This window comes from Urtica dioica, chromosome 7, assembly GCF_054948205.1.
Source record: "Urtica dioica subsp. dioica isolate 48M chromosome 7, U.dioica_male_clone48M_v1_H2, whole genome shotgun sequence".
In the NCBI taxonomy this organism is placed as follows: domain Eukaryota; kingdom Viridiplantae; phylum Streptophyta; class Magnoliopsida; order Rosales; family Urticaceae; genus Urtica; species Urtica dioica.
The window spans coordinates 20,327,023-20,339,358 of record NC_142762.1 but is presented as its reverse complement, the minus strand read 5'-3'; the positions used below and the strand labels follow the sequence as shown (position 1 = coordinate 20,339,358).

The 12,336-nt window shown below is 36.5% G+C and overlaps 1 protein-coding gene and 1 non-coding gene across 3 annotated transcripts; both read left to right on the top strand.

The window, feature by feature from the left end:
• The first annotated feature begins 5,558 nt into the window (after positions 1-5,558).
• On the top strand, positions 5,559-7,723 carry LOC149390357 (uncharacterized). Of its 2 annotated transcripts, XM_089621069.1 has the most exons (7): positions 5,587-5,706; positions 6,117-6,176; positions 6,357-6,403; positions 6,517-6,535; positions 6,992-7,069; positions 7,160-7,264; positions 7,352-7,723. In XM_089621069.1, the coding sequence occupies exons 3-7, from the start codon at positions 6,399-6,401 to the stop codon at positions 7,466-7,468; spliced, it is 324 nt and encodes a 107-aa protein (XP_089477195.1). In that variant the 5' UTR covers positions 5,587-5,706; positions 6,117-6,176; positions 6,357-6,398; the 3' UTR covers positions 7,469-7,723. The 2 variants fall into 2 exon arrangements, with proteins under 2 accessions (XP_089477194.1, XP_089477195.1); XM_089621068.1 differs by lacking the exon at positions 6,117-6,176 and having other exon boundaries at positions 5,559-5,706.
• LOC149390358 (small nucleolar RNA Z159/U59) lies at positions 6,062-6,146 on the top strand. Its single transcript, XR_016300428.1, has one exon. It is a non-coding gene; the product is annotated as a small nucleolar RNA Z159/U59 (small nucleolar RNA).
• Positions 7,724-12,336: the final 4,613 nt, after the last annotated feature.

The window sequence follows — 12,336 nt, the reverse complement described above, 5'->3', positions numbered from 1 at the left end:
CCATGACGATCTAAATAACTTGGCAAAATCATTTGAAACTTCTCAGGGAAACATTTTAGGCCAAATACAAGTGACCTAAAAGACTTAACAGATTTTACTAATCCGAGCTGTATCAGGAACAAACAAAATAATGATATTCAGATCGGCCGGACGGACTGAATAAAAGAATAAACACCCATGCATTCATAATAGATTTTGACGAGCTAAAAAACTTGGCAAAATTAAAAATCGAAATTGCATAAAATAATAACATAAATTCAAATAAAATAGGGGTACCGAAGCCCCCTATAATTGTATCAAAAGCAATAAAAACTTCGCCCAAAACACACGGGCCCCCAAAGATAAAAATAAAAATAAAACAAAAAACGCACTTTATTGAATTAAAAAATAATAATAATAGAGACGGGCCGAGAAGACTCAGGCTTGGTCGCGGGCCTCGACCTCGGCATCTCGATGCTCCGGAGCAGGCGTGAGCACCGCCGCCTCTTCGTATCCCTCAGGGATGGAGTTAAGGACCTCGTCGACACGGCCAAGCATTGAGCCGTGCTCGTTAATGGTAGAGGTCTCTCCATCGGCCGCTGATGCATCGACGGGAGATCGGTCCGAGTACGGAGTGAACGGGACGTCCTCGACCTCAGGAATGACGACGGCCTCATAATCGGCCTCGTACTGAGCGATATCGTCCTCAGTATCCTTCATCTCGGCCGCCCAGTCCGAGATCTCGCCCTTTAAGGCCTCAGAGATCAACTCCTTGTTCCCCCGACACTACTCAAGCTTCTTGAGAATAAGAACGGCTTCGTCCATCTTCTCTTTCTGTGCACGATGCTTAAGTATCTGCTCCTGATACTTCAGCAAAGTCGCCCTCCTCGCCGCGCGCACCGCCCGATCTCACTCCGCCCTCTCCGTCCTTTTCATCCGGGCGATCTCCTCCAGAGCATCCTTCAGCTCTTTATCCCGCGCCTTAAGATCGGCCGCCAGCCTGTTCCTTTCACTCTCAAAGCCGCTGGAACGAGCTGCCCACCCTTTGATCTTCTCCTTCTTGTCGTCGAGGTCGACGAACAAGTATTGACATTTACCATTGAGGCGCTTGATCTTGCGGTACGACTTCTCCAGCAAGCATCTTTGGCCAGGAGGTCGTCTTGGAGGGTGAAGATCTTGTCATTCATCCCCTGGAGTTCGGCCTGCAGAGACTCCTTCCCCTTCTGAACCTCGGCGAGCTTCTCCTGCTCGACCTTGGCATCATGAAGACGCTTTTCATAGCGAAAAACACCTCGATTCAGTTGGGTGGACAGCTGAAATCAACCCAACTCTCATCAGTTCGACCATAACAGAAAATAATCATTTTTCACAAGTATAACATATCGGTTATATAAAAAAACAAAAAAAAAAAACTCACCCCAGTTATGGCCGACGCCATCATCCTGTACCAGTCCGCTTCGGCGAGCTCAGGAACCTTTGGGAGTTCCATACCGGTACACGTCACTTGACGAAGAAACCCCGCCGATGAGTAAATATCGTCGCACAGCAGATGATCCCGCGCGTAATGAAAGTTGACAACGTGTTTCTTCTTCCGGGATGCGGATGGGGCGGAATCATCTCGGCCCCTGGACCTCGACTTCGAGGAAGACTTGCTTCTTTCGGCTGCGGATTTGCCCTTGTCCGCTCGAGCCACCGCGGTCACAGGAGCCTCAGAGGTGGGCTCTTCTCCATCCCGGCCGACGAGTTTGGGAGCCGGCTCTTTCCTCTTCTTCCTCTTCTCTCCGGGAGCATCCCCCTCAAGGACTCGGTTCGCCGGCATCTTCCTTTTTTTGGCCGCGCCCGCGACCCCGGCCCTCTCGGGGACTCGGACGCTATCACCCCCCTCAGGGGAGTCGTCCTCGATCCCAGGGACTTGATCTTCCTCGGCCTCAGGAACCCCGGCTTCTTGGATGCCTGTTGGAGCGTCCTCGGCCGTCTCAGGTACCTCGTCGGAAGGCACCAAGACGACCGGGATCTCGGATACTAAGAGAACCCCGGTCACTTCGACCTCGGGAGAATCCGCAGGGACAGATGGAATCGGGGCTGAAGTTGAGACAACACCCACCTTATTCTGTTTCCTCGCCTCCCGGGCACTGATCGGAGTGTTCATATTATCTCCAACGACTAAAAATACAAAAAAAAAAGAATAATAAATAATAATCAAAATTAATAACAGAGAAGATAATGTCGAAATCGTCGAACTAACCTTTTTCCTGGTGCTCTGAGAAATTTGGTGGGAAAGGCCAAACTCTGGCCGATATGAATCTAAATGGAGTGAAGCTCGACCACTCTGTTTCACCCAATTGCAGCAGTGTCAACTTCTCGGCGAACTCGACCCCCTGAGATGACGCTTTGATTTTCTCTACAAAAAAATAAATAAATAAATAATGGGTATACATTTCACTGCAGAATATAAATGCAGGCGAACTGAATTCTTATGCATACTCGGCGAGCTCGCCCATTTTGACGAGAAAGAACGAGCTCGGTCCCCGAGTGAATGCTCATTCACGGCGAAGTAAAAGTATCGCCTCCCCCAAAATTCGTCCTTCGAGGGTAGACCCGAGATCACACCCTTGCCTGCGGCTTTCGAAAGGTAGAAACACTTCGGATCGTGTTTTGAATTCGCCTTAACCACACAAAGACGGACTAAATCCATCAGAGTGAGTTCGACCTTTTCCTCGTAGGCCACGACTATCAGGCCCATTACCATCCTAACGAAGTTTGGGCACATTTGGGGAAGGGTCAACCCTAGAGTCTGGGCGAAGTCGAACAGGAGAGGGTGAATAGGAAACTTCAGCCCACATTTCTCTAGCCAGATCTCATATATGCAGCAGAAACCCTCCACTACGGTATCGGCTGTAGCCCCAGGAGGAGGAAGAAGGATATTAATTTCTAGGGGAATCTGGTATTTTTCACGGATCCTCCTAAGGTCGGTCGAGGTCACAGCAGAGGGTAATAAAATATCCTCGTTCCCTAGGGGTTGAGACCCCGATGGACGAAGTCCTGAGTTCGACATCTAGTTCTAATGTGTTCTACGGACGAAGTGTTTAAATCTATGAATACGTTTGAGTTCGCTAGTCGAACTGACAGTCGATAATAGCCGAAGTGTAAGAAAGCTAAAGAACTTAGAGAGAGAACTCGAAGTCAGAAAGAAAGCGAGAAGTTAGAGAAGAAGAATTACCTTTTTAACCGCGGATGATGAGAATATAAATGAAAAGAAGCGACTCTTCGGTCCGCTTATTTATATGTTTCATAATTACCCAAAATCCCGAAAAAATCTACTGATTTTGGAAATCAAATCGAATCAAATCTAAGATATTTCCCTCGATATCTGCAAAAGATAACAGATTCTCCGACTCTTCGACTTCGACCTACGAAATACGGTTACAACACGCCACGTGTAAAGAAGACGTGCTCTCACATGACGCCACGTGGTCCCAAATCTTCGATTTCCCCCTTTTTATTCGGAACAATTCGAATTTTTAGCGCTAAATATTTTCAAAATATTCGAAAATATTTTCAAAATATTTGGGGGCTAATTGTGGGGGTATAAAAAAAATCAAATATTTAATATTATTTCGAATGGATTTTGGCCCGACTAAAGCCCATAATCCAGTTGAAGACCGGCCCACAAAATCAATTATGGGCCTAGTTCGCTCTCGGCAGATCGGCCCAAGTCCAACAACGCTTTCCGGCCCAATGAAGAACTCCAGCTCGGCCACGTCTTCCTGGTCAGAAGGATCGGTCAATCGAAGAGCAGACCACGCCGCGAAGATTGGACCTCGGACGACTTCAGCCTTGGCGAGGAATGTGGATCGAATAACACGTGTCTTCGGCCAGAAGGTTCCATCTCACCTATAAATAGAAGAGGAGATGACGATTTTCACACACGCAAGCCCTACATCTCAGTTTTCAATTAATTCTATTTTGTATTCTTATATTCACGATCTTGAGCTCGACTTGTTGAGTTCGTCACTTCGTCTATTTGTAACCTTCTCTAAAATAATAAAAGTAATTAATATTCGTATATTATTATAGTTCTTTATTATTAAATTATTTCTTATACGACGTCTTTCTAAACCCCTTTAAATTATTTCTATCACTTCACCTTTCATTCGTGATTGTTGATCGATCTAAAAATCGACATCAACAGTACTCGAGTATCATCAATTGTGGAGAAAAATGTTCAAGACTTTCCACCGGCAAAAGACTAAAGCTCGAACTAAGAACATAGTAGATGATTAAATCCTCTTCGGAACATAAAAACCACCATAGTATAATAGACAAAGTAAATGCAAAAGATAAATTAAGTTAGTCAAAACCCCTAAGATCAAGAGTAACACACTCAATTTCAACAAACAGAAATTAGTTATAATCCTAAAAGTAATATCATCTCTAAAGAATCCACCACAAGAAACAACAACAAACACCACCGACACACCAGGAGGGTTCACGGCGTAACGGGCCATGGAGCCAGAGGAGGCGGATCAAAATCCGAGTAAATTTGAATTATGCAATCCTAGCATGATAATTTATTTTTATTTTATTTTTTAATAAAAAATAATCGACTAAATATATGAGGACCGATTTTGCCAAAATTTAAAACGATATCCAGTCCAATTTTTTTATACTGGATTGATTATCCGAATCCAAATTTCAGTTATATGACGTAACACAGATTTCTGATTTTCAGATCGATTCGGTAATCAGTTTTATCCGATTTTTTGTTCGATTTTGTACAACCCTAGTGTTATGGAGACGTAGGCAAGATTTATGCATTTTATAGTTGAGCTATAATTTTAATTAAAGGTAATCATTTGACTATTTCATATATTTTTTTCTTAAGTAAAACCGTGAACAATAAGAAAAGTAATATATATATATATATATATATATATATATATATATATATATATATATGGTTATGAAATAAAAAATAATTAATTGAGTATTTCCAATATTAAGTTTGAAAAAGGTTGTGTGTGAGGTAACTTATTAGAGATATATATCACAATTATATGATTATTTGGGTAGTGTTTTACCAAATATAGTTTTGAATTAACATGTAATTAATGGATTTTAATATTAAAAAAAAAACTTTGATATGATCATTGTTTTAAAATTATCCTTAATTATTAGCGTCTTCAATTTCCTCAAAGGCTTAGAAGGAATATCAAAATGGCCTTCACTTCACTATTAGGAGGCGTTCAAGGGTTAACCTTCATATAAAACATATATTTTGTTTGAAGTACCTTGAATTTTATTTATTTTCGTATGCTAATTTGATAAATGTTTAAAAAACTAAGCATTCGTAAATAGCTTCTTATTTTAATTTTAGATATTTGTTTATTATTTTAAATGAAACTATGAATAACAAATAAACATTTTTTTTTTAAAAAAAACTCTAAAGATTATAAAAAAAACGTTAAATATAGTGCTTAGAAATAAGGAAAACACAGTAAAAAATAAAAAAAATAAAAAAGAAGGGATATTAACGGAATAAAACAGAAAGATTCCGGGCCTGCTCTTTCAGATATATTTGGACTTTTCGTTATTGGGCTATGTTCTACGTTTTCCGCCAACCCTATTTTTTCTCGCCTCACACTCTCTACAGAGCTCTCGATTCATTTCTTTCGACTCCGTGAAGACTAGTCCGGTCATCCCTTCCGTCACCTGTGATATTTCAAGGTATTTTCTCGCCAAAGCTATAGATCTCATTTCAGAGCTTGGCCGTTTCATATGGAACTAACGTAGTTGTGTATTTTTTTATATTCTCCTCGAAAGTCCTCGAATTCGTTTTAGTATCGGCATTTCAGTTCTCTTGAGTCTTATTTACCGTTGCTCTTATGTACTTTGACATACTCACAAAGGGAAATTAGGTATTCGAGACAAACTGTAAACTGTTAATCGTAAATCTGCCGACAACCTAGTCGTAAAAGAAACAGAGGAAATTCTAGGGTTTTTATGTTATAAACGGGATTCTGTTAATGTTTTGAGTAATGAAGATTCAATTTGTCCCGAAGAATGTTAAACTGTATCGCTTGCCTCTGATGATGACCAGTAAATTAACTTTCGTTCTACTGTAATATTCCATGTAGAAATTATTTGGAGACCTGAACTGAAGAGGCAAAACTCATAATACATGAAGAGCGTGCATAGTCTGTATCGTGTATCTCTTGTTGTCGCATTTAGTATTGCATTTTGAATAGAATACTGATACTTCCCCAGTAGGAAGGCATATATAGTTGTCTCTTTTGTTTTCTAAACAAGTTTTAATTCATTATATCGTCAATGTTGATATATGATTGTAACTGATTGGCTCTCGTTTCTGGTTTCAGATTTCTGCGGGGTTAAACTGCTAGAGACATTCTCACTTCACAATGAGGTATTTGTTATTATTTTTGTCTTTTGCATCCTTTTCATTTCTATATTGAAATTAATATATCGTTTTGTTTTGTTTTTTTGTCTGTCTTTACTTTGGTACTTCTCAATCTCCAGTCGGCCAATGGAAGAAGATGTAAGTTATTCCATTTTCTTCTTGAAGTTTTACTATGCTATGTGATATAATGTTCATGCATGCAACACACTTGGTATCAGGAAGTTCTTTTGTATTTGCACTGGTTTCTATTTTATGCTCTTACCAAGTGATTTCACGAGCTTCGCTTTTTATTTGTTTCTTTTTGTGTGTGTGTTTGTGTGTGTATAGCATCACTTTAGTTGGAATGCAAGTTAATTTTGTTGTCTGAGTGCTTTTTTTTAAAAAAAAAATTTGATTGTTTGTTGTTTAATGTTAATTTGGGTTATGGAACCAAGTGCCATTTAACCCTGTTTCTTTTCCATCTGGGTTTCACTTGCTTGTCTGGTTATCAAGCACTGTGTGTCTCTTTATTCGAATTGGCTATGGTGTCGATATTGTTATATGTTCTATCCCCTTAAAAAAGGGGTGTTTCTCATGAATTCTGATAAAGCGCAGACTACCAAGACTGAGGATGAGGAATTTAACACGGGACCACTTTCTGTTCTGATGATGAGCGTAAAAAATAACACTCAGGTAACATACTCTTGATTTTAGCAGTCTGCGTTCTCCGATGCTAATTTCGATTCACTTTAATACTATTTTTTTAAATGCCTAATAACCCAGGTGCTTATCAATTGCCGCAACAATAGGAAGCTTCTGGGGCGTGTGAGGGCTTTTGATCGCCACTGCAACATGGTTCTTGAGAATGTGAGAGAGATGTGGACTGAGGTTTGTATCTCGATCATGTTGCTCACAAATGTCTTTGATTCACTCTGCTTCTTAAAGTATTATGACGGACTTGTTTTATAATTTTAGGTACCCAAGACCGGGAAAGGCAAGAAAAAGGCGCAGCCTGTGAACAAAGACAGATTCATCAGTAAAATGTTCCTGCGTGGAGATTCTGTCATCATTGTACTCAGGAATCCCAAGTGATGAGTACCACAGTAGAGACATTATTATTAGTAACTTGTGAAAGGATTTTAAGACACCTTGCCCACTGCGTCTCTCCAATTACTGACTGTTATGATGTTCCATGAAGACCTGTCACTGTGAGTTTTGTATGGCTCAATTTTTAGCTCTTAGTTTTGTATTGAGATGTTTGTTTGTACATTGATCCTTTTGCATAGAGCAAAATTCTGAGTAATTTTCTCTCTCAAACATCCAGCGGGAAAGTGTTTTAAATTTGAATCTTGGCATTGTTTGTACAATTATCGGAATGTGGCGTGGTCAATATTTGCAAATTATATGACACCACGTCAAATTTAGAGCAAATTCACTTCTATTTTATATAAGCTTCCAAGTGAGTGGTCCCCTTTCTTCAAATTCGGATTCACCATAATACTTGGTAAATAAAAAATGCAGGTACGCAATTATAGGAATCGAAATGATCAGCAAATTTGAAGATAAATTTTAATTTAGATAAATTTTAATTTGTTGACAAACATGAAATTTTGGATCATAAATGAAGGATAACAATAGATTCAAGACTACGAGCTTTGGACCACGTTATGAGTTGTGGTTAGGTGTTGCATTATTTTGTTTATACGTTAGTTGCCCAGTCTAAAATAGTTCGGATAATACTTGCTCAAAATGGATAAACAAGTAATGCCGGCTAACATATAAACAAGTACCAGTACAAGAATTGATAACCTGATTCATGATTTTTTTTTTAATTCTTAATATGGATACCTTCCTAATCGGTTAACTATTTATATCGTAGTTATGAATTCTAATTTCATTTAGTATTCACACTTTAAAATTTAAATTATATTATCACCTAACAGTTGTAGTTTTTAATAGATAATAGACATGTTGATTGATTAATATTTTTTTGTGTTTTTTATTTATTTTTAATTCGGACCGGGTTAACGGGTAGTGAGTACACGATTTTTGTAATGGGTACGAGTACCAGAAAAGGTTCACTCGTTCATACCCATAAATGTTGTCATTCCTCTTGTGGCCAAATTTTTGGACAACTGAAACATATTTAATTTTTTTTTTCTCCATATCATTTATTCATCGTTATTATCCACAAATTTGCAAAATGGCAAAGATTTACATCAGACCTACATGTGACTTGATCATGTGCCTCTGATATATGAAAGACCTTATCCTTATTAAAGATACGATGATAACATGAATTAGATTCGTGTTAAGCTGGAGTTTACTTTATAATTATTACGTTTGTTAACTTGTCTAATCATTCCCTAATGAATGTGTTGGTAGTTGGCATTTCTTCCATTTTGATCTCTCTTTGTTTAGCTCTTTTTTATGGTATAAGAGCTCTAGTTTTTTAGAACGACGATTGAAGAAAATTCATCCACCTCTGTGATTGGTGGTTCTGTTTTGTCCACCTCGTGGTTGTTAGTGGCTATAAGCTCCAAGATCTCTTCTATGGAGATGCTAAAGCTCCTTTGATGTACCTCTCCGGATGATAAGGAGCTGAAGAATGTCAATACGTTGTTCTACACTTGGGAACATCAAGACTAGTTGCTTATGCTGTGCTGCTTTCTTAAATGTCTAAGACTATTCCTACACGGATGATGAAGTGTGAAACCGAACCCAAGTGTGGAGTATTTCAGTATTCAAATTCGTGCAGAAGTGTTGTTACAAAATGCAGCTCAGAAAGACGAAGAAGAATACGTTGACGCAGAAAGATTTCTTGCTAAAGAATTGTAATTTATTGATCTCCTTAGTCATGTTGGACATGACTTAAGTAATGTTTGTCGATAGAGTATGATACATATATTCTCACAACAAAGAGGAATGTTGATGTTAATATTGAGGAGTTTAAATCTATGTCGCTTGACCAAAAATAAGAGAATTGAGATTAAAAGAAGAGAATTGAGAGCAAGATCAAGGATCAAGGGGCTTGATTCTTCTATCTGTAAGTCAATTAATAGTTCTTCATATGCAATTGAGAAGAAAAATAATCATTTGAGGATCAAAACTATTCCTCGATTTTTGTAATTCTTCTTACTCTGTATGTGGATAACGAGTAGGTAGTGATTGCGATAGATCTGGCCTTGGCAACTGGTCCCGTAGCAACTCGTGAGCTATCTGTCCAATATATGGAAAGATTGGTCACGGTGCTCCTTCATGTTACTATCCGTTTGATGAATAATACAGATCTTAACCTTCCTCGTTAGGTCGTAGTGGATTGATTTGGAAAAAAAGGAGTCTTACCATAAGACATGCTTGATGTTACCCAACCCAAGCGACATACCTACGCCAACTCTTGGCTCGGCTGGGAGAATCGACTAGGACCATAACCTTGGTTGTAGTTATAGCTGAAACAAGTGCTTGCCCTAGAATGTGCACGTGGACGAGACTTCGCAAGGACCGCTTGCAAGGTATGCGTTCCCGCTGAATGGTCATAAACGAGGAAGCTCTTGCTACCGAATCCAGATCCCACATGTCGTACTGGCCCACTTGCTTCTTGAGGACCTACAACCATTTTGTTCATATGAATAAGAGAGCCACAGTCCAATAAAAGAGACTTTCATTCTCTCTGAAAAACACACTCTTAAGAAATGACGAATAAGCTCAGGCATCCGACCATTCTTGGTATTCTCGTGCTCAGCACTTGTAGATCTAATATTTCTCACTGCCCTAAGAACTATAAAATTATATGAATGTAGGAACCCGTTATAGGGTTTCGAAGAAACATTTTGAACGTATTTTCATAATGAACTTCTTATTGAGTGTAGAAAATCATACATTTTACAGCTTTAAACGCATGATCACTCACATATCAAGTTTGAATTTTAACGAAAATTTTCAGTGATCGCTTGAATTGAGTTGGACATGCAGTTTCTGATCTTCAAGATCGAAGAAGCAACACGTGAATTTCTTCTCTAAAAATCAAAGACTAGAGTGTGGATTCAAGTATTGGCTCAAGTGAACTTTGTGATTTGTAATCAAATTTTCAAAACAAAAAACCACCAGGAATAGCTCAAATCATGTGCATTTGGTTTATACTAAACGTAATACCTAAATGTACTAGTTTTTCAACATCGCGCTACGCGCGAATGATTTTAGCATATTTAAATGATAATAACAAGTAAAATTTGTAGAGGTTAATTTGTGTTATCAAGATTTGTAAACAATGGGCACCAAAGAAACCGGCAATTAAGAAAAACCCTTAAAAATCATAAACGAATAATAAAATGTAAAAAATTTATTTTGTACATTGATTAGACTTTCATGAGTAAATAAGACTTGCGTTCGCTTTCCAATGAAATATGGAGACACATATAAGGTGAAAGAAAATAAATGTCAAAGAGAAACTAATAAAGAAAATATAAAACTAACATACACTCAAAATAATGTATGTTATTGATATAGACTACGTTTGGTTGGGATTAAAAAGCCTTGTTTTTGTTTTTAGAAAAAACAAAACTGTTTATCCAGTGATTGGCAAAACTGTTTTTAAAAAAAAATTCAAAAACGTTTTTAGTTTTGTACATGAGATAGAAAAGTTAGGATTCTTAACTTTTAAAAAAAGTGTTTTTAAGTTTGCTATATAAATTACTGTAATATCATCGTACAAAATATTATTTATATATATATATATGTATATAAATAAGCATATCAGTAATTATTATTTAATTATTAAGAACATGTCTATTTTAGTTTTTTTACTATAATATATTTATTTTATCAAACGCTAAATCAGTTTTTGTTACCAGCAACAACTGTTTTATAAATAGTTTACCAAACACTTTGTCATTTTTTGAATTTTTATTTTTATTTTTATAAAATCACTTTTTTAAAAAACAAAGCTATGTCAAACGGGGCCACAGTATAATATAGCATTAGTAATTATGATTATAAAATATATATATATATATATATATATATATATATATATATATATATATATATTACAAAATAGATTGGAAAAAAAAAACGAACCAATGAAATATGGAGACACATATAAGGTGAAGGAAAATAAATATCAAAGAAAAACTAATAAAGAAAATATAAAACTAACATACACTCAAAATAATGTATGTTATTGATATAGACTGCGTTTGGTTGAGATTAAAAAGATTTGTTTTTGTTTTTAGAAAAAACTAAACTGTTTATCCGGTGTTTGGCAAAACTGTTTTTACAAAAAATTTCAAAAACGTTTTTAGATTTTGTACATGAGAGGGAAAAGCTAGGATTCTTAGCTTTTAGAAAAAGTGTTTTTAAGTTTGCTATATAAATTACTGTAATATCCTCGTACAAAATATTATTTATATATATGTATATAAATAAGCATATGAATAATTATTATTTAATTATTAAGAACATGTCTATTTTAGTTTTTTTACTATAAAATATTTCTTTTACCAAACGCTAAATCAGTTTATGTTACCAGCAACAACCGTTTTATAAACAGTTTACCAAACACTTTGTCATTTTTTTAAAAAAACAATCTAAAAGCACTTTTTTAAAAACAAAGTTATGTTAAACGGGGCCATAGTATAATATAGCATCAGTAATTATGATTATAAAATACATAAAAAAAATTATACAAAATATATCGATGAGAGAGAGAGGAAAAAACCAATATACATAATTTTTTTTTACAAAATAGATTGAAAAAAAATTTAAAAAAAAGAACCAATGAAATATGGAGACACATATAAGGTGAAAGGAAAAAAATATCAAAGAGAAAAAGAAAGTATAATATAACATTAGTAATTATGATTATAAAATACATAAAAAAAATTATACAAAATATATTGATGAGATAGAGGGAGAAAAAAAAAACATTAAAAAAGGATTTACAAAATAGATTGAAAAAAAAA